A 20,943-nucleotide genomic window follows, 5' to 3' on the forward strand; every position below is an offset into this window, starting at 1 on the left:
AGGAAAGCCCGGGGTGCGAGGCTTATATACATAGGCTGTGGGAAGCGCTCCAGGTGAAGGGTCTAACCCCCCTCCACAACGTCTGTCGTCCCGCAGGAGACGCGGACGGTCTCTGCACGCGCCTGACCAAGCCCTGCCAGACCCGGGTCCCGCAGAAGCCCTGGTGGCAGGACGAGTGGGAGATTCCCCGGGAGACGCTGAAGCTGGAGCGCCGGCTGGGCGCGGGGCAGTTTGGGGAGGTCTGGATGGGTGAGTCGGAATCCCCCCGCAGCTCCGACACCGGCTCCGATGGGAGCAGGCTCGTGTCCGTCCCTTGGGAACGCAGGCAACCGGCCACGCTAGCATTTTCCCTCTTTTCACGGTTTATTTCCTGATTAGGGTCTTGAGGCGAGGATGCATGGTCCTGTTGGGCTATTGCTTTAGTCAGTCTTTAGTCAGTGCGCTTTAGTCTACATTCATTATGGAATATTGTTTTTCAAATTAAAATCATCCTTTTCATTGGATTGTGTGATTTATGTGGCCTAATAGGAAACAGACAGAAAAGTCATTGCTTACTTCCATCTCCAGATGACCAAGATTTGTCCAGCTTCATCTGTTCCATTAGGTCATCATGTTGCCGGAGAAAACCTACTGTAAATTCACTTCTTTCTCTTTAAAACCACCCCGTAACATTCTTTGCTCTTAAATAACCTACTTGCGCTGTAATGAGAAATCTCGAATTTTAAAAAATGACCATCCTAATTGAATTATTTTCATTCACGAGGTTCAAATACCGAATGAGGTTGGATAATGATGAACCAACAAGCTGTCACCAACCAACAACCAAACTGCCTTATTGCCACTACTGGCCTAACACTGGCTGATGCTGTGGGCCTCAAATTCACACGTTCTAATAAATCCAGAGTAATCAAACAAGTGCCTGATCATTTCCGATAAGGACATTAAGGCAGAATGACACACTGTGGCTACAATTCTCTTGACTTGGTGATTTGACTGGTCGGACAAAACATGAACTCGTGCCGCTTCTCTCTTTCCGCCTCAGTTATTGATGTGGTCAGAAATCAGCCGAGCTGCGTCCACTCGTTTCGTAACGGCGTGAAAGCAGTGGAGCAGAGCTTGACGCAGGGTCTTCAACCCTAGAGGAGGGGCGTTTGCTCTGACTTGACTGATTTTTAGTTTTTATCGTGGAGGTGGGGGGCTCCTCAGGAAGGAGAGGCCCAGCCCCACGGCGGCCAGCGTGCTGTGGGGTCGTATCGCTCAACAGCCGAGCAGCGCGATGCAGAAACCAGATCGGATGCCGGCAAAAATGCGACCCAGCAGCCCATGAAGGTCTGTTCCTGTGGTCACGACGACACGGCTACTGTACATCAAAAGAGAAGACTTTACGAACAAGTCAATTTGCATCTGCGTCTACCTGCTTGACGTCTCTCTTCTGACAGCATCCTTATTGCTTTGCGTTTCCACCCAACTGCACAGCACCATGGTGTAGTTCAAGTGTCTCTCTAGTTCTCAGCTCAGAGGGTGTTTTTGGAAGAAAGTGATTCTAAAGGTGCATTCAATCATTAAAAAACAATATGATCTCACTCCAGCTGTTCAGATGCAAATGTTTCCACAGGCTGGCATAAGACTTTCTGATGAACAAATCCTTTTGTGAGACTTCTAGTACTTTTAAATAATTGCATTTCTTATAAGGCTTTTAAGATGCTTTGCATACATTCGTATTATTACTCCTAACCCTGTGTCCTAGAACAGTAACCGTGTGAATGGCGGATCTTGAAATTGTACAGTATGTGTCTCAGCCGACAGGAGTTTCCTCCCCTCGAGATTTAGCTCAGTTCGGCAAACAAAACCAAGAGTACCAGAGAATAGAGAGACCTCAGACGCTTCATGCTTTGTTTCTCTGCTTCCTGTTTGCCTGTGGGTGTGGCTCCCTCCCTTTATTTGTTTCTGAAAGAAAACAAGGTCTCGTGTCGCGTTTAATTCTGTGCGTTGCTACATTCCAGTTTTTCCACCTTGTGCTCTTTCACATCTTGATTTTGCTCCTTTAGTTATGCGGGACCTGTGATGACCGGCAACTGTTAAAACATCAGCACTCTCTACCTTCCAACCGCTTCAATAGTGACCTTTTTCCTCTCCAGCTGAGCACGTTTCTGTGGCCTGTGATCTCCCAGCACTGCTCTCAGCCCCTGTGTATGGTCTTGTCTCCTCACACATCCGGCTCCTGGAAACATGAGAGGATTCATAGATTTGGGTGTGCATGTCTGGGCTGGAAGATACCGCACTCGTAAGAGAAAGACTCATGCAGTCACCTCCAAAGAGCAGGGGGCTGTGGTTGGGTGTGGTGGTTTCACACTGCAGCACCTCCTGGTCAGAATCTCGAGATGGACGCTGTGTACAGTCTAGCATGGGGGTGGGAGTGTGGTGTCTCCGTTCTTACCATGACTGCCGGTCCTTCGTTTCTGGGAGGTTGACCAACAATGAGCTTTTGTTGTTTGCCCCAAGAAAGGCTTACTGTGGTATAACACGGCCAGGTATATACTGTATGAATTACACTGTAGCTCATCTGTGTGAAGTCAGGAAGGAGCAGTACAGAATGATACCTCAGGGAGAAGCTGAGCCCATGCAGACATGCAGCAATGTCCAGGGTGGGGGTGAGGTCTCCTGTGAAGTCCTCCTTTGAGGCATCGTTGTCCCAGCTGGGAGGTGGAAATACCCCAGAAATACCCCAGCCCCAACAATGGCAACAGTGTTCCCCTTCAATGTCAGCACAGGACGTCTTTGAAAAAATATGCAAAAGATATCATCCAGAATCAGCTTCTCATGCCTACCCTGCAAAACAAACCCCGTTATAAAAGGGTAGCTCAAAGTCCGGTACTGCAGGGTGAGCAGTTCTTGATATTCTCTCAGCATCTAAATATTGTTTGAGAAGATGCTGTTAACCGGCAGTCTCCCCCTGTTAGGTCTGTACAATAACAACCGGAAAGTGGCCATCAAGAACTTGAAGGCTGGCACCATGTCCACCAGCGCCTTCCTGGCTGAAGCCAACCTCATGAAGAACCTGCAGCACCCCAGACTGGTCCGCCTGTACGCCGTCGTCACGCAGGAGCCCATCTACATCGTCACCGAGTTCATGGAAAACGGTCAGTGCCGGGCCTGCCGAACAAAGAAGGCCCCCTGTTTGAAACAAGGCCCACAACCATTTCCCATTCTGCACCCTTTAGTGAAGTTTATCTCAAAGATCAGGGTTATGTTGTTTTTTTCTCAAGCTACCATGTTTGGTAGAAAGCTGTATTTCTTGTTTTAGAAAAGGACTTAACAGAGAAACGTAGTACAAGGTGCACGTTTCCTTTGCCTCAGTCTTTACAGTTGTGTCATTCTTTCTAGTTAGTCGAGAGAACTAACTGTAGTCCTTTTCAAACATTTAGGTCAGGTGCTTCAGGGCTCATTGGCTGCAAAAGTAGAAAGCAAAGAAGAAAAGAATGGAACATTCTTTTCTTTCAACTATTCAGTGCGGAATTAGTCTCCAGCTAACTTGTTACCTGTTTACATTTAATATAAGGTAAAGAGTAATGTGTCTCAACCACAAGCATTCAGACATAGTTCCACAGATGGTAACTTACTGGAATAGATCTTATTCATTTTGATGCCTTAGTTAGGCAAACTAAGCTAAATTATAATTTGGTTAAGATAAAAATATTTTGTGTTCCAATTTGTTTTTCAATAAAGGAATTACAGGCTTTTTGAAGATTGCTACGCATATATATTCTATGTACACATATGCCTTTGCTCCGTAAATGTAATTTCATCTTGCAATGGTGTAAAGCAAGGAAGATGAGTCTGCACAGTAATGTTTGAGTATCCTGCCACCTCTGGCTCATATTTCCCCTCTTAGGCTCCAAGGACTACAGCAAAGGAAAGATCCACCCTGCCCTGGGGGTGAAATATGAACTTCTTGTTGTTCGCTGTCTCATTGTTTGCCTCCTGACCTCGCTGACCCCTCAGGCAGTCAGAATGGAAGCAGGGCCGAGTTCCAGGAGCAGGACAGGCCCGATAGGGGGAGGGGTTCGGAACAGCAGGCCTCTCACAGCTGTACTGGACCTGAAATAATCTCTAAAAATAATAAACTCAGAGGTCTCTGTGATTAAACCACTTCACACAATTCCTGCAAACGCTGATCAGCAGAAAAAAAAAACACACTCAAAGCAGCGATTACATCAAATAACTTTTTATGTTTTTTTTTAAGACGTTTCATTAACACGAAACCTTTTGGACCAGGTTAAAAGCTGCAATCACAGCGCTTAGTGATGTGTGCTGTGAACGTCCAAGTTTCTGAAAACACAGGGAGTTCTCCCCTCCCATTTCACCAGGGAGATGATGTCTGTGGGCAGAATTATGGAACTTGTCATTAAGGGAAAGAGTGCTTCAAGTCCCCCAGTGCTATGTGGCTCACAGACGTGTTGAGATAATGTGATTGGAAAGAGCAATTGAGCCAAAGAATTTGGCATCTGGTCTGCATGTTTTGAAGAGGTTCTCCAATCTGAACTTGTGTGGTTGTGTCTCCTGCCCTTTCCTGGAACAGCTGTATTGTTCTGGAGGCATTTCCTCTGAGAATGTTTGATACCAGTATGATAGATTGAGGTGTGGTATGAGTGAGGACGATCCTTAGAAGTAATTATAGACACTACTTGAACAGCAGGCTGCTGGTTCCGAGGCCCGCGAATGAGGCTTTGCTTACTTTTCACGGCTAGGAATCAGATCCTGAAGGATAGCGAAACTGTAAATTCTCTCTTAACAAAATCAGTGTTTATGTACTCGAATGAAATACATTAATCTTTTTGTGGAAGCAGTTGTGGAATTACTATTGTGTAAGGGCATTTAAAATCAAGAGCAGCAGGCACCTTTTACACAAAGGCTTGTGGGAGTGTGGAGCAAGGTACCCAGCCATGTTGCTGATGCCCGTACCCTGGCTTCTGTCAAGAAACAACTGGTGGAGATCCATGGATCGGTTACATACCAACTACCAAATGTTCTAGTAGGGCCAAAAGGCCTCCTCTTGATTATAAACTGTTTGATTTCCTTATGTTCTTGCATGCTGTTTACCTGGAATAAAATTACAAAAACCCAAACTAAACATACGTTCTTGTACTGCATGTCTGAGGTCACCAGCTTCCCCCCACCCTACACACACTGTCCCCATGCAGAAGATGGCAACTCCGAGAAGATCCTGATCTTTTTGTGGCACTAGTGCTTCTGTTCGTGTCGCTCTGTGGGACATTCTCAAGCCGAAATGACCCATTAAATGCTGACGGACTGTGTTGTTCTTGCTTCTAGGGAGCCTTGTCGACTTTTTGAAGACACCGCAGGGATCCAGCTTACCAATCAACACGCTCATAGACATGGCTGCTCAGGTGAGTGATCAGCACACTATATCCAGTAGACCAGACAGTGAGAGTGAGTGAGGAGAAGATATTTTCTTGTTACAATGCACAGGTGCGCTGAGACATTTTCATTTTGACTCATCAGAAAGCATCTGTCCCAATATCACTTGCAAGGCCTGAACAGAGTGTATAATGAACATGATGGAAGGGACATCAGATTGTATCAGGAAGTTTTAAACATTAGGAAACAGTTTTAAATTATTCCTGACAGCATTAAACCAATGCCAACCAATATTCTGAATCCCATTTAAACTGCCTGTATCCCCACCTTATCAGCTATTACTACACATGTGCATGTGTCTGAATATTGCCATGTAGCCGCCCTGTTGGAAGCTCTTGGACAAGATTCATAAAAGAGAAAAGTCTTTAATAACTAACCAGTGGTCAGTGGCTGGCCTGCAACGAGGAATAAAGATGTCTCACATCCACCTTGTCACGGTGCAGGGGTTGAGAGCCCAAGGGAGCCTTGGAGCTGTATTGTCAGGCGTTTTGCACTCCTGGTAGGGACACTTCAAATTGGTCTAAGGAGAGGGGTCAGATGAAGAATAATCCAAACTTCACTCCCCTGAAGTTTCCACTAAGGTGTGAGAGAACCCTGCCCAGATCAGAGACACCGCAACCATCCCTGGAGCTGGGCCTGGGGGCTGTGTTTGCCAGCGAAAGCCTGGAGGACAAGCTCAGCCCCAGATTGTGACATGGAGCCATTGTGTGGGCTTAGCACCTGCAGGGCGAAACATGGGGGGGTCAAGTATGATGCCCATCGGGGAACGGGCATGAGCAGGACGGTTCTTTTTTCGTGTCACATGTTTATTTGTCTGAACAAAGGAGACAATGACAAAGGAAAAACACTGTTGGGCTGACTCTATAAGGTGCACAACGTTTCGCGTCAAGATGACAGGACGAAATTGAAGGACCTCACGTCTGAGCTCACCTCAGATGGAAGCAATTTTTTGATGCCCCTTGTGGGCTCCCTGTAGCACAGGAGGAACAGCTCTGCAGAGTGAATCCGCTGTGTCTTCGCAGTCTTATCAGGGTTCTTTATGAGCAACGTCTGCAAAAAAGTCCATAAAAAAGCATCACAGTATGATACGTAATTCATTTCAAGTGCCGGAGCTTTTTCATAGTTAATTTATGACTTTGCTAAAAGCTACATTTTGCTGTTATCACTGGGTTTCAGTGTATATACAGTAGCACAAAGCTGTGGCTAGTGGTGTCAATACTATTGCAGCACTGTAATGTCAAGTCAATAAGTGTTGCTAAAATATTGTCTCCTGTCTGTTATTGAACCTCTTCTTCAGCAAAAGTAAGAAATGGTGCTTATGAATATAACTGTGCAAACGCACCCAAACCAATGTATTGCCACTGTGAATTGCATTGAGCTGTTCCAAAGCTAATAGTGAAAGGATTCACACTGGTATTGAGTTGTTCAGCATTTGTTTCAGTCATGGTACATCAAGTTCCTACAGTAATTACTGAGTTATTGCTTCATCCATTCATAGCTTTTTATATCATCTAGCAATAGTATTACTGGAAACAAACACACCCACAAGAGGACGTTTCTTTTTTAACCATATTTTGGCACGTATTGTGTATATTTAAGTTCTTCATATACAAATAATGTTTTTCCTTCCTTTGCAGAAAATACAGATAACAAGATGTAGTAATTACATTCGTGTCTAGAACTATTTTTAGATTGCATTGTGTTTTTGAATGATTTATTATTATTTCTATGATTAGCTCTGGTAAAATTAGCCACGTAAAATAGTTTCCTACAAAGACAGGGGTAGGAGAATTTCAAATCTAGAACCCAAGTAAAAACGAAATGCTGAGAAAAAGTTTGACTTTTGCTACATAAAAGTAATGGAAACAATTCTAAAAACTAGGATATGATGTATTTAGATTTTATGAAGGATTACGATAAAGTTAATCCTAAATGATTAATTCTTAAATTGCAGAAAGTAGGCATTCCGGGAAATGTGAGTGTTTGAATTGGTTGTAAAATAGAAAACAGATACAAATACAAACAGATAAAAATAAGGCATGAATACTCAAACTGGTGTGATTTAATTAGTGGGGTACCATAATGATCTGTACTAGGACCACTGCTCTTCTTAAGATAAGAGATCACTTATTGGCCATATACAATTTCTTGCATTAGGAATTTGTCTTTTCACATACCTCAGCTTGCTCTCCATGAGACACTCAGACAGGGAGAGAAGCTGGGGCTCAGAGCGCAGGGTCAGCCATTGATACAGCGCCCCTGGAGCAGCTGGGGTTAATAGACAATGAATGTTTTAAAACACTTGCATGTTTAAGGAAATTTGTTTAAGCAAATAAAAAGGCAAAAACAGAGACTAGGATATACGGTTAAAAGTGCAGAAGGGAAATTATTGTTCAAATTGAAAAACACTCTAGTAAGGCCTCATTTAAAATATTTTGTACTATCTTGGTCGCCACTTTTTACCAAACTGGACACTGAATGATCTCCTTTCATTGGCAACTCTTCTGATAGTAGTTCAAGTAGGTGGCTGTATCAGCATGCATGGGTTGCAAAGGAACAAGTCAAGGTTTATTCCCTGCTGAAAAGAGAAGAAAAGAAACACAACGTTTCGGCAGTGGAGCCTTCTTCATTGTGTTCCGTTTGTTCTAGCCTTCTAGAAGAGTCTTCTTTGACTCCACAGCCGAAACGCTGTTTGTTTTGTTCTTTTTCCAGCATGGAATAAAACTTTACCTGTTCCTTCGCAACTCTTCTGATAGTCTTCATGTTAAAATGAAACAGTGACAAGCTCTTTTTAAAATATGTTCAGAAAGAGTGTGAAAAGACCTGGTCACACACTAAACACTAGCTGAGTGCAGTATCTGTGGTCTGAAAACAGAGCGTTCATTCTCTAACAGAATGAGGTGTATCTTGCACAGAATCAAAGCTGTGTGATGGTTTTGCAGGTTCAGGCCAGATAATAATTATCTCTTCATCTGCTGTGGGCTGCAATCAGACCGGAGCTGAGAGACACACAGGCTGGCTGAGAATCAGGGGGTAACGTTCTTGGCAAAAGAAATGCTGATGGTCTTGGTGACCCATATGTACACAAGCAAAGAAACATAATGGGACATGTGGGCCTCAGGGTTTTTCTGAAGGTTTTTGCATGACCCCATAAAGTTTCTTGGAGCTACACAGTGTGCTCATACCTCTCTTTCTATATGGGTATCTTTGTATTTGTGTGCAATGTATTAAAACACATCTCTGTATGCATGTGCACAAAATCAAAACCCATTTTTTACAGTCAGAGACTTCCTGGTTCAGAAGTTCTAACGTTACCAAAGATATTTTTTGTTTATTCTCTCCACCAGCTTGTAATCGGCAGTTGTTGATGAACATGTTTTTCCTTCATAATGCTTGAGTCTTCACAGAAGGCCCTAGGCTTGGCCTGTCTGTCCCAGGAAAGCCGAATTTTGGCTGTGGACATCTCGTTGTAGCTTTGCCGAGTTAGAGTACACAAATTGATGAAGAATGCTGTAGAATTCTGAAGCATGTTAAATTATTTCACATACACAAATTGAGAAATGGCTGACAAAGTGCTTGCTATCCAATCACAAAGGAGGAATTGCATAGCACATACTCAAAATTAATTTTAACAAAGGGAGCAGTCTGATGCAACAGTTTGTATTAGATATTATAGGTAGGAACTACTGTTTACACTGGGTTCACTGTCAGCTATTTTTTAAGTAATAGCTTTGCTCTCCTGGTTTTTGACAACTCTAGTTAAAAGAGTTGTTGTTGTGTTTTTTATTCATTACGGCTGTTAGCTGTTTGATAGAAAATAACGAGACGTTACCTCTGAGCGTTTTTGGACTTTACAGTGAAGGCAACAGTTGTTTGCAGCCTGTGTGCAGTTCTGTAACAGGCCAGAGTTGCCTGTTTCCTTTGTCCTTTCCCCACCACAACTCAAAGGGGATCTTCTGCAGACTACTGACCTAAAATATTCTTGCCCAAGCTCGAGGGAACATCCCTGTGCATTTTTTGTAGTGTAGCTGGCACACAGCTGAGTCATCGGCAGATTTGTGAAAGAGGTACAAGGTCAGCGACCCGATCTGACCTGACCTGACCTGAAGGCTGTGATGCAAGAGCAGTAGCTGTCCGCAATGAGCATGCTCGGACTGGCTTTCGTCACACCACAAACACCGAGAATTTCCACGGAAAGCATTAGAAGCGAAGTCGAGCGAGCACCCACTGAAGTTTGCGCAGGTAGCAGAAGAGCTGGTGAATTCTTTCTCCAAAAGGAAATATCAGCAACCAAAAAACACAAAAGTATATTTGTTTAGGGAAAAAAATAAATAGCTCCCGAGTGAATATCGCTCTGAGTGCAGACCTGTTTCCTCTTCTGATTGATTTAGTTGGGGCTCTGCCTCTTTTCCGTGTTTATCTTTGGTCTAGGACAAACCGTTCCAATTCATGCTTGAGGCTTTATCTGCAAGGTCTCACTTTTTTAAAAAACAAATTCTAAGTAGAGCTCATCAGAGCAGTTATTGATTGCTTTTTTCTACCTGCGTGATTAGAATTATTTGGACACGTGTAATATATTGTTTTAGAGCTACATTCTACTGTGTTTTTCCGCGTATTGGATGTGATTCTGTGTCTCTTAGAATCTCACAAAAAATTCAGTCTCAGCCACAAGAGCCAGGATTCTCTTCAGCAGCCAAGCAATCCGTTACATGTTAGTTCAAGATCACACAGGATTACACATCATATGAAATGTTTGGTTCTTATTGATTTTAAACACAAAGTTAGTATAATCTCCGGTGCAGAAAATAACAGACTTTGTTTTGTTTTACCTAGGACTACATCAGTTTATATCAGTTATATGGCTAGAAATTCATGTTTTATGCTTAGTTCTTTCATAGCTCATACAGACACTGAAAAGCGGATTTGTGCTTACAAAACAAAGAACACAAGATTATTTAAAACTGCATCTCAGGGACTGTAACCTTGAAGGTGCTCTTGTCACCTCTGAGAAGAATAAGGCTGAAACAGTGGTGACTTCTTCTCTGAGTCCCTGTCGTATGCCCACGATACCTTGATAATTTCATGTTAATTTGGATGATTGCGTGTATCAACATCCACTATGTTTTGATCCTCTAAATATAGCAAATGAAGGATATAAAATACTTCTACACGATGACTGTCAACGCGGTTTCCTCCTTTTTTTCACACACCTAACAAAAATAAAAACATTTTCCCTGCAATGTTTATGGAATACATTCTTGTCTCATTTTCATTTCGCACGGCTGTCTCTTTCAAGACACGCACCTTTAGTAAAACAAAAACACAGCTGAAATGAATTTTGTTGACTTGTAAATGAGGGGAGACGGCAGGTGAGCTGTTTTCTGCTTTCACCTGGGCTCCAGGAAGTGCGTAAGTGGGTCACGAGCTACAGGGCTCCTGCTCTCTGCCGTCGCTTTTCAACGTTCAACAGCCTTGTTGGTAAAATGAAGAAGGAGTTGGCTGACTGTGCTTCCTGCCTGTTTCAATCACCACAGTGCAAAACCCGAGATAATATCTGCCAGAAACGTGTTAAGAGAGAATTATCTTGAACGCTTCTTTGTATCTTATTGCATTTGCTTTCTGCGAAAATGAAAAAACGAGCCACACAAAAGATGTATCCAGCATACCGGGTCTGCTCAGAGACACTGTTGCCCCCAAAACACCCTCCTTACTCCGCTTTCAAGTCGTCTTGAAATGAAAAGGACGCACAGTGATATTTAAGGTGTAACTTTCTGTTTGGTGGGCAAAACAATTCTCAGAGGCGCCTTATAGCTAGGTTAAAAAAAAAAAACTAAACTTGTAAGTGAATAATGAAACAGTAAAAAAAAAGTTAAACAAGCTGGATTTAAAAATTCACTATGAAATGGGTTTCTGAACTCGATTTTGTTAGTCAGTAATGAAATAGCTTTACTTCATCAATTTCATCTAGTCTGATGCTGTAGAGGTACAGTACTAGAACTGTAAGGATCTCTGAATGTCTACTGGAATGCAGCAGAAAAGAATGGGTTGTATTCACAGATCTTTTAGTTTTTTTTAATCTTAATTTAATCATAAATTATAACATCTGGTTCTTCTGAACGTTTGTGCTGGTACATCTTGTTCTTGCAGTTTTCCGTGCTTATGTTGTGGATTTACTCTGCTTTGCCAGGATTTCCCATTGGTTTCCCTGCTTTAGCAGGCTTGGACTGTGTTTCCACTGGAATTTCCCAGGCTGAATTCCATTTTTCCCTGTGTTACCACAACTAAACTAAGGATCAAACGTTTTTCTTGCGATTTCTGTCAAAAATCAGATCCCTTGTTCCATTAATCTTGGAGGTAATCCTTCATTTTAGAAACCAGTAAGGCAACTTTAACTGTTAGATTAGAAATAAGTCTAATCAGTTTGGCAAATGTAAAATTGATTCATCCCACAGATATTCTAAGAATCATTTAATATTAGCAGAAAGAAAAAAAGCACTGTTTTCCATAACCCAGTCAATGAGGAGGTACAGTATCTCTTTAATGAAAACATATTTCAGAGACTTGGGCGATGAGTGAGACTAAGGTGAGGGGAACAGGAGACGGTAAGAATTGGGGTCCATGACCTTAGGCAGTGGACCCCCTGAATCAGTGCTTGTGCCCCCCCAGGTGGCAGAGGGAATGGCCTTCATTGAGCAGAAGAACTACATCCACCGAGACCTGCGGGCCGCCAACATCCTGGTCTCCGAGGAGCTGATCTGCAAGATCGCGGACTTCGGGCTAGCCAGGCTCATCGAAGATAACGAGTACACCGCCAGGGAAGGTACGCTCGTCAGCAATTGTCAGCACTGGCCTTCGCCCGACAGCGGCCGTGCCAAGCCAGAACCTGCGGGGCAAATGCTGCAAGCAGGAGACAGGAATGTCTTGCGTGATTTTACATGATTATTTTGTGTCGATGGTTAAGATAATAAAAAAAATGAAGATTGCCACGGCAGATGTAGGTTCTGAGATGGGCATGGGCAGTTGTGATCCTGGAGGGCCAGTGTGTCTGCAGGTTTTCATTCAGCTCTTAATAGCCCAGCTGACTTAATGACCTGATTGTATTGGGTGGCATGTTGGCGCAGTGGTCAGCGTTGCTGTCTCGCAGTGCTGGGGCCCTGGGTTTCCTTTTACATGTCCAGAGACATACTGGTAGGATACTTGGACCTAGGTGTGACTTTGTGCTTCTCTGGGTCTCTGTGTGTGTTACCCAGCAATGGGCTGGCGTCCAGTCCAGGGCGTATCCTGCCTTGAGCCCATTGCATGCTGGGTGAAGCTCCAGCCTCCCCACAGCCCTGTATTGGACAAAGCAGTTAGAAGATGGATGGATGGATGAATGAATTATCATTGGCTTAATGGGACAGATTTAACAGGTTCTCCCGACTCATCAGACGCTGGAGCTCAGCAGTTTTGAAATCTACAAACCAACCAACCCCTTCATGACCAGGACTGCCCAGCCCTGCTCTGAGAGAGAAGACGTCCGTCTGATGAAATGTATTTGGCATTCGGTCTTTACTTTTTGAATGCCGTTTGCCACACTGGCACAGAGGAAGAGGCAGTGCATTGTGGTCAGTAAACGAATACTCGTTTTTACCGCGTCGGCATCTGTTACCGCCCCGCCACCCTCCCACAGCCGCGCTGGCATGAAGCATCTCACCTGATGACGTATGGCATGGCCCTGCTGACAGTGTGAAAGAAGAAGAGTGTTTTACTCAAGGGATAAACTAAATTCAAGGTGCTTAAGCTGTTTACCTGCTCCGCTGACCTCACAGTCTGCAGCGTTTTGCTTTCTGACTGGGCTTCGATTAAAAATGTCACGGAACAGGCGACCCAGCTGGCTGGTGGAAGCAGATGCTTTGGCTTCCTTAAAAAAAAAACAGCCAGATGACACCTTGGGATCAATAAGCTACTGACTACCAAACGGGCGGGACAGGCCGGGCAGCCTCCTGGCTCCTGTCCTCGAGGGACGGCTGTTACCGACTCCCACGGCCGCAGGCGGGAGCCCCGGGGCGGAGGGAGGGTGAGGGGACCCGTGGGGGCTGGAGACGCCTTGAGAGAAGACCCGAGCTGCAGGGGCTGTCTCGCGGTGAGAGGGAGCCGGAAGCTGGAAGGGGGTTTGACGTCACTGCACCGCGGCCCCCTGTGTGTGTAACCACAGCCCCCGTCTCCTCCTCCTGCCTGCAGCGATGGCGCTTTCTTCGGGCTGCTCAGAAGTACCTGCTAGCGGAGCTGGGTCAGGCTCGCTCCTGCGCCGCCGCTTTGGGGGGGGGGGGGGGGCGGTCGGACAGGCGCCCCCGGGCCCGTGGCTGGGAAGGGTGGGCCGTGGGCCGGCGATCTGTCCTCGAGGGGCAGGCTGTGCCGTGGCGTACCGCTGGCGTGGTCGCATGTGTCCCTTCGGACAATCACAAAGCGGCACGGGTTCCAGGATGAAGGACGGGGGGTCAGGAAAGAGAAATCCATTGGAAAAAGAGGTTCCAGTGTGGAGCAATGGTCTGGGATTGGGCTTTCTTATCCAGAAGGCTGTGGGTTCAGAGCTCAGCTGGGTAGCAGGTATTAAGCGCCTTGCTCAGGGGCACCACTCAGACTGTCCAAGTGAAACGCCCAGCTGTATAAATAGATCCAGATATAAATAGCTTTGGATAAACACATTGGCCATATTAGAATACCCTGCTGATACAGTATGGTTTGATTTTGAACTGCTGAATACTTACCAAATCAAAATAGTTTGAGAAATCTTATCCCCCCCCCCCCCACTTTTATCAAAACACAAGGACAGATAAATGTGAAAAATCAAAATAATCGGCTCGTTTAGATTCATTGCTGATTGTGGCTCCAGTTAATCCTGATAAGCAATACGTAAGGCTCAGAGCTCTCACACAGTTATCAAATACCAACATAAGATTGTTTAAAATAGAAAAAAATACACTGTTTTAAATAAAAAGTTTATCTCCTGCTGCACTCCTTTTTCTTTCTGCAGGGGCACAAGGTGCTAATTAGAGCCCCAGTATTGTATCTGGGAGGTTACGGGTTCAGATCCTTTTGAAGGCTTTACTTCGCAGGCATACTGAGGCTATATAAATGGCTACAAATTTAAGATGAGCTGGATAAACAAATTCGGTATATAGTTTCTGTGGTAAGTTTAAAGATATGAGTATAGATCGCAACACGGCTCTGAAATTGAGATGCAATATTCAATTCAATGCAATATCTCTCTCATTCTAGAAAAGCAAAATAGGGCATCGTACTGACTGGACGGACTGAGAGCACATTTATAAGCGCTTGGAGCGCCCTCTAGTGTTCCACTAGATCAACTTTACTTTCCACGGTTCTGCACGGTTCCAATTTCGAATCACGCGTCAGCTGTTTCTAATTGTTGGGACCATGCGAGCAATCAGAGTCAGATATTTGAGCACTAATCGCTCAGTTCAGAGGGCTCTGGGTGTAGAGAGCTGAAACTGAAGGGTTACTTCCATTATTATGGAATCAAAAGATCTCAAAATTAGGACGGCACGCTAGTGTTTATCCTTAATAGTTATTTTGGTGCTTAATAATTAAAATGTGTCTGTTTGCGCACATTCAATAATAATAATAATAATAATAATAAGAAGAAGAAGAATAATAAGAATAATAAGAATAATAAGAATAATAAATGATTTTAATATTTAATAACATTCTTCTTCTTATATGACCCTGAATTGGAAGAAGCGGTTAGAAAAAGGATGAAAGGAAGATCTGTTAATTACTTTTAACAAATCACTGGCTTATTCACAAGGAGCGTCTTTGTTTAACTGGTGATTTAAGACGCGACCTGTAAATCCTGTGGGGTCTGGTGCTCTCCTTGGCTCGGATGGGATGGGACGCTCAGTGACGGATCAAAACGGAATGTGACTTTCCCACTGAAGGAAATCTGTCAAAAAAGATACTGTTCTGCTCAGATGTCATCTTCCAAAGGAACGATGCATGGAAACATCGTACATTATACCTCTTGCTAAGCCCTTCTTTTAAGGAAATGTAATAGAAGGAACTATATTCATAATTTACATTCACTGTATAGAACACTGTATTCATCTCAGAGGCTCCCAGAATACTTTACCTGGGTGCCTGGAGGCCGTCTCCGCACCTCACTTGAACATCCAGTCCCTCCTCCTACAGCGCAGTGTGCCCCAGCACTGCACTGCTTATTGGAAATCAATCGGCTAGAAGCCGAAAGAAATTCACATCCTCACTGCAGCGTGAGCTGAAAGATCGGGGTGCGGGAGTTTGCCGTGCGAAGCAATTGTCAGACCTCCCTTCTCCTTCCCTTCAGGTGCCAAGTTCCCCATCAAGTGGACAGCCCCCGAAGCGATCAACTACGGGACCTTCTCCATCAAGTCAGACGTGTGGTCCTTCGGCATCCTGCTTACTGAGATAGTGACCTACGGGCGCATCCCTTACCCAGGTACACCACAAGGCTGGGCTTGTCTCCTGTAAAATGCCGAGGCTGCTGCCCAGGGAATGCAAACGTCAGATTAAGAAAGTGCAGCCTCTATTCAGGCTCCGTGTTAATCTAAACATTTATATTTCCGAAGGGATTTGGTTGTGTGCTGCGCAGTGTGTCTGATGGATATTTTTTTTCACTAGCTCTTCAAAATACCCACTGCACAGTAAAAAAATAAATGATAAGGCTCTGTATGCTATGGCAACTCTATGTCATTGCTGAGGAAGTTTTATCATTGTAGGGTAATGTAAATGACTCATGCAAAACTGCTGGAATTATTTGCATTTTAGTTATCAGTGTCACGCACTGAAAGCACAGTAGCCTCTGGGGTAATGCATTTTGGGGTTAAAATCTGAACCCCCCCCACACACACACACACTCCGCTGACCCCTGACCCCTGACCCCCCTGTCTGCCGCAGGAATGACCAACCCGGAGGTGATCCAGAACCTGGAGCGCGGCTACAGGATGCCGCAGCCCGACAACTGCCCCGAGGAGCTCTACAGCGTGATGAAGCGCTGCTGGCAGGAGAGCCCCGAGGACCGGCCCACCTTCGAGTACCTCAAGAGCGTGCTGGAGGACTTCTTCACGGCCACCGAGGCCCAGTACCAGCAGCAGCCCAGCTGAGCGCGCGGCGCGGCACCAGCCCAGCGCCTTCGGAACACCCCGGCCCGCGAGGCGCTTGGGTCTCTTTTGTTGTTTTTTTTTTTTCTTTTTTGAAATGTTCTGTGAAACTTTTTTTTTGCAGGGAGGAGAGACGGTAATCTAAGACTCACGTCCTAGAAAAGCCTTCCGCTTTTCCTACAGGTTTTGGGTGTACAGAGTTTCTGATTTCTATGTATCTTCGTTGCAACGCTTTGTTGCGCTTTTTTAACATTTTGTTGTTTTTTTTTCACTCCCGCCCGAAGGGAAATTGAAGGAAAAAACTTCATTCCCGTTTGTAAACCACAAGTTTTCACTGTCTCCAAAAGCGTTAGTGTTAATACTATCGCAGAGTATTTAGGATTACATTTACTTTTTTGTTTTTACTGGCATTTTTGATTATAGAAATATTCATATGTTGGATTACAGCTATACTGTTACCAACCTTTGTGCTTAGATGTCTCATGGTCTTGCATTTTCTGTAACACATTGGCACATAATGCCTCTGTGTTTGTGTATCCAAATAATTATCAAATAAAATATTAGGAAATAAATGTCTCTGTGCAATAAACATATTTGTGACTGTACCAGGTGTCACTCGAACTGTTATGCAGAAACGGAGCTCGTTAAGAAACTACATAGGACAATATTTTCATCGGATTAATTTTTAAAAGAAGAAAACTTGTAGTTGGAATTGTAGAGACGTCAGTGCAATGAGAGTTGCTCACTGTTCAAAACATAGGAATAAAATGAGTTTCCGGAGAAGCAGTTAATTTCAGCGTATGTGGCACAGCACCAAACACATGGACCCTTAAGGCGCTGTCATTAATCATCGCATAGGTACACCAAGACGTTCACTGAAGGGCCGACTGCTGTTTTTCTTATGTGCTTTCGAACACTAACAACAGCACGCTGTGATTTCACGTGGATCTGGAAGTAAAAGAACTCGGAGACGTTGTGTCAAGTATCTAGTCTGACCCCCACGTTGACACCACCAACCCACACAACCCCTTGGTCCCGATCTGCAGGGTCTAGACGGGTGTCAAGTCCACTTCAGTGAAAGGCGAGCTTTGCGACCCCGAGGACAAGACGTGGCCGCTCTGGGGAGTCACGTCACTATTGTAAGCGGCTGATGTTCTAGGTATATATGCTGTGCAGTCGTGGGGACGTACTTTTTCTCTCTGGGAGGCGGGTGCGTTACAGCCACTCACCAGACCGTTTCGGTAGCGCAACACCTGTCCGCCGCCGGCGGCTCCTTCTCACGATCATGTGCCGTTATAATGGAGAAGAATAAACGACGGAGGCAGAATACTCTTCCCTCGGAAGTACAAATCGATGACCTTAACTCCTCAGCTCGCTTAAACGCTTCCTCTCTCAGCAGCCCGCCTGACCCTCTCTCCTCGTTCCTGTGCCGTCACAACGACCTTTCACCCTCTCGCCTGTGAAACGCATCATTATTTTTAAAACTCAAAACTCTTAACATTTACTAAATTATGTTTTACACTAGATTATATGTTGCACTGTTTACAGCCTCATCTTGCATTGCATGATCTGTTGCGGTTTTAAGCAAGCTGGAGATACTTTGCTGATGAGATGACCAATGGCTATGTAAAAATGCTGCGGTAGAACCAGTATACCAATTGCAATAGAAATGCAGCAGTATTTATTATTAGAATTAGAAACACAGGAGTGTAAAAATACGTTTTAAGAGACGATGAAGAGCTGACATGGGTTGGAAGATCATTCCACAGTCCTGGAGCAAAGGAGCTCAGTTTCCCAGAGTTATCCAGGAATTGGAGCCTTGTTTTGGAAACTAAAAGAAGGTCAGAGTCTGAGGAGCTCAAACGACTTATAGACGCAGCCAGGAGCTAAACCACTCAAGCCCCAAAAAGTAAGCAGCAGCATTTCAATTATCTTCAGAAACTGGCAGGGAGCCAGTGCGTGGAAGCTAAGGTCCTGTATTTTAATTTTAATTCAGGGTCTGAACAGCTTCGTTCTGAAGATATTACAGGTTGTTGAGAAAATGTTTGGATGCACCAGAATGCACGACACTATAAACAAGTCTGGAAAAGACAACAGCATGCATTAGCTGCTCTGTATCAGATCGAGAGAGATGCACACGAGGAAAGAGACACTTTCATAACACGAACTTCAGATGCAGGGCTTGTGTCAAAGACGAATTCAGGTCTGCTGAACTGAGCACTTGAAGGGGTTCCAGGACAAGTCAATGTGAAGCTGCTGCATGAGGATGAGCCTATCAGCAAAAATCTGAGGGCAGAGCTGTGGCCCTGTGGCTCGGGATCTGCGTCTGTGGCTGGAAGGTTGCTGGTTCATATCCCATGACTGGCAGGGGGATCCGGTGCTGTTTGGCCCCTGAGCAAGGCCCTTCAACCCAACTGCTCCAGGGGTGCTGTATAAAATGGCTGACCCTGCGCTCTGACCCCAAACTTCTCATGGAGAGCAAGCTGGGGTATGTGAAAAGACAAATTCCTAATAAAATAAATTGTATATGGCCAATAAAGTATTCTAAAAAAAAACCTGTCAGAGTCCAGATAGTCACCCCATTTGCTCCTGCCCGACCTTGAGGCATCATCATAGGTTTGTTAATCTACATCACTTCTGTGAACGTTCCTCACCTTTTCTCCCTCATACACTGCTCTGGTACTTCTGCTCCTGTGCAGGATGTTGAGGCACCAGTAGCCTCTGTTCACAGCGGTTACGCGGAAGATTTATTATTGTAGTAGTAGTAGGAAGAAGACAAAGGGGCAGATGCAGAGCCAGTCAAATAAAAGCCCTTCTGAAGGAGAAGATGCTGAGTCTGGGTGTGAAAGGGCTCAGGGAAGGGGACTCTCTGATATCCTTGGGGACAGAATTCCAGAGCTTCAGGGCAAAGCAGGAGAAGGCCCTGTCACCCACAATATGTGCACGGGCTTGGAAACGGACAGGAGACCAGAATTAAGACAAATAAAGGTTGCGAGGCGGGCAGGGGGAAGATGAGAAGTCAGACATTTCCTGAGGTGCCAAGAGTGTAGAGTCGTATAGGTGAGCACGAGGATTTTGAAGTTGATATTGTGGTGCCCTCGCCTGGCTAAAGTGTGCGATGAAGGGCAGGACGGGAATAACAGCCAGGGCAGGGACTAGGGATTACACAACACCCTCTACCTCCAGGCAATAAGGCTGCTAAATAGCCAAGCAGCAGTTCCTTCAGTAAATCACCCGGAATGGCTACATGGACACACAGTTTTCATTGTATTCGGCATCCTGCACTACTTTGATATAATGTACTGCATACACCCTGGGCACATCGCAGCTCTATCTATATATAATATCATAATTTATATTATATTTTATGCGATTTCTATTGCACTATTATAATGTAACCTTATTTTGTAACTTTAATTTTGTGATTTTTAAACCCTCCCCCCCCCCCACCAGTGAGCTCGTAGAAAACACATTTCATTGCCAGCAACTACTGCTGCATGCTGTATTGTTGTGCATTTGATGAATAAACTTTGATTGATTGATTGATTGATTGATTGATTGATTGATTGATTGATAGGGGGCCTCGGGCCAGCGCCGCTGACCATCCAGAATGGCTGTACACTGTGTGAAATCACTGTAAACTAGTTATTCCCCAGTTCTGAACCCCTTTTATACCTGTGCCCACTGACCACCCTATAACTACCCACGTACCTGTACCTGAAATGACCCCCGTGTGGTGTAACCTGCTTTGTCGTGCTTTAGCTCTTGTGTGGTTGTTGCTGAACTGGACAGCCGTTCGACTAACAAAGCGCTGACTGTTTGTGCTAAAAGAGCCTGAGTTCTCGTCTCCATCCTTGCCAAGCCCTTCGTGTTACAATATAGAGAGAAAATATTGTGGTCCAACATACGACACTGAGTTTTTTTTTATCTAAACAGTTATTTAATTAGTAAAACATTAATTGAGATACACCCCAAGATTTAACCCAATAGCCTTCAGTCCAGAGTCTGGGGCCCATATAGTAACCTCTTATTTACATTAGTATACCACACATCAGGTGACTTTCCAAGCAATGCCATGTATGAACATAACTCATAGTGAAGCCAACAGAAAATTATTTGGAACTTTCATGTCACTCAAAAGTAAGTAATATTTAACAAGTGACACTGGGTATTTTGTGATATTACTAACCAGTCATTACAAACACCAGTTCCAAGCCTAAAAAATAAGGCTGGCTTTCTGCACGTAGCTACCTGGTTCATACCATGAACGTAGCGCAATGTAAAAACAGTATTAAGTGACCCCTTAAAACGAATTAGCGCCAAAAATATAAACTTATCTTATCATATTAATATTTTTAAATTTATTTTG

General features: G+C 44.5%; 1 protein-coding gene and 1 long non-coding RNA gene across 2 annotated transcripts in view; one reads left to right on the forward strand and one right to left on the reverse strand.

Moving 5' to 3' along the window:
• lck (LCK proto-oncogene, Src family tyrosine kinase) overlaps window positions 1–17,179 on the forward strand; it is a 32,855-nt gene extending 15,676 nt beyond the window's left edge. The window contains exons 8-13 of the mRNA XM_088602614.1: window positions 97–249; window positions 2,961–3,140; window positions 5,332–5,408; window positions 12,106–12,259; window positions 15,782–15,913; window positions 16,372–17,179. Of these exons, the coding sequence (XP_088458740.1) occupies window positions 97–249; window positions 2,961–3,140; window positions 5,332–5,408; window positions 12,106–12,259; window positions 15,782–15,913; window positions 16,372–16,577 (902 nt within the window). The 3' untranslated portion in view covers window positions 16,578–17,179. The remainder of the gene's footprint in view (window positions 1–96; window positions 250–2,960; window positions 3,141–5,331; window positions 5,409–12,105; window positions 12,260–15,781; window positions 15,914–16,371) is intronic.
• On the reverse strand, window positions 11,959–18,081 carry LOC148649653 (uncharacterized). The gene is made up of 2 exons (XR_015925891.1): window positions 17,804–18,081; window positions 11,959–13,967 (listed from the first exon to the last, which is right to left on the reverse strand). It is a non-coding gene; the product is annotated as an uncharacterized LOC148649653 (long non-coding RNA).
• Between the last annotated feature and the right edge of the window lie 2,862 nt (window positions 18,082–20,943).

The sequence above is a fragment of the Lepisosteus platostomus genome, chromosome 13, assembly GCF_059453375.1.
Source record: "Lepisosteus platostomus isolate fLepPlt1 chromosome 13, fLepPlt1.hap1, whole genome shotgun sequence".
NCBI lineage: Eukaryota > Metazoa > Chordata > Actinopteri > Semionotiformes > Lepisosteidae > Lepisosteus > Lepisosteus platostomus.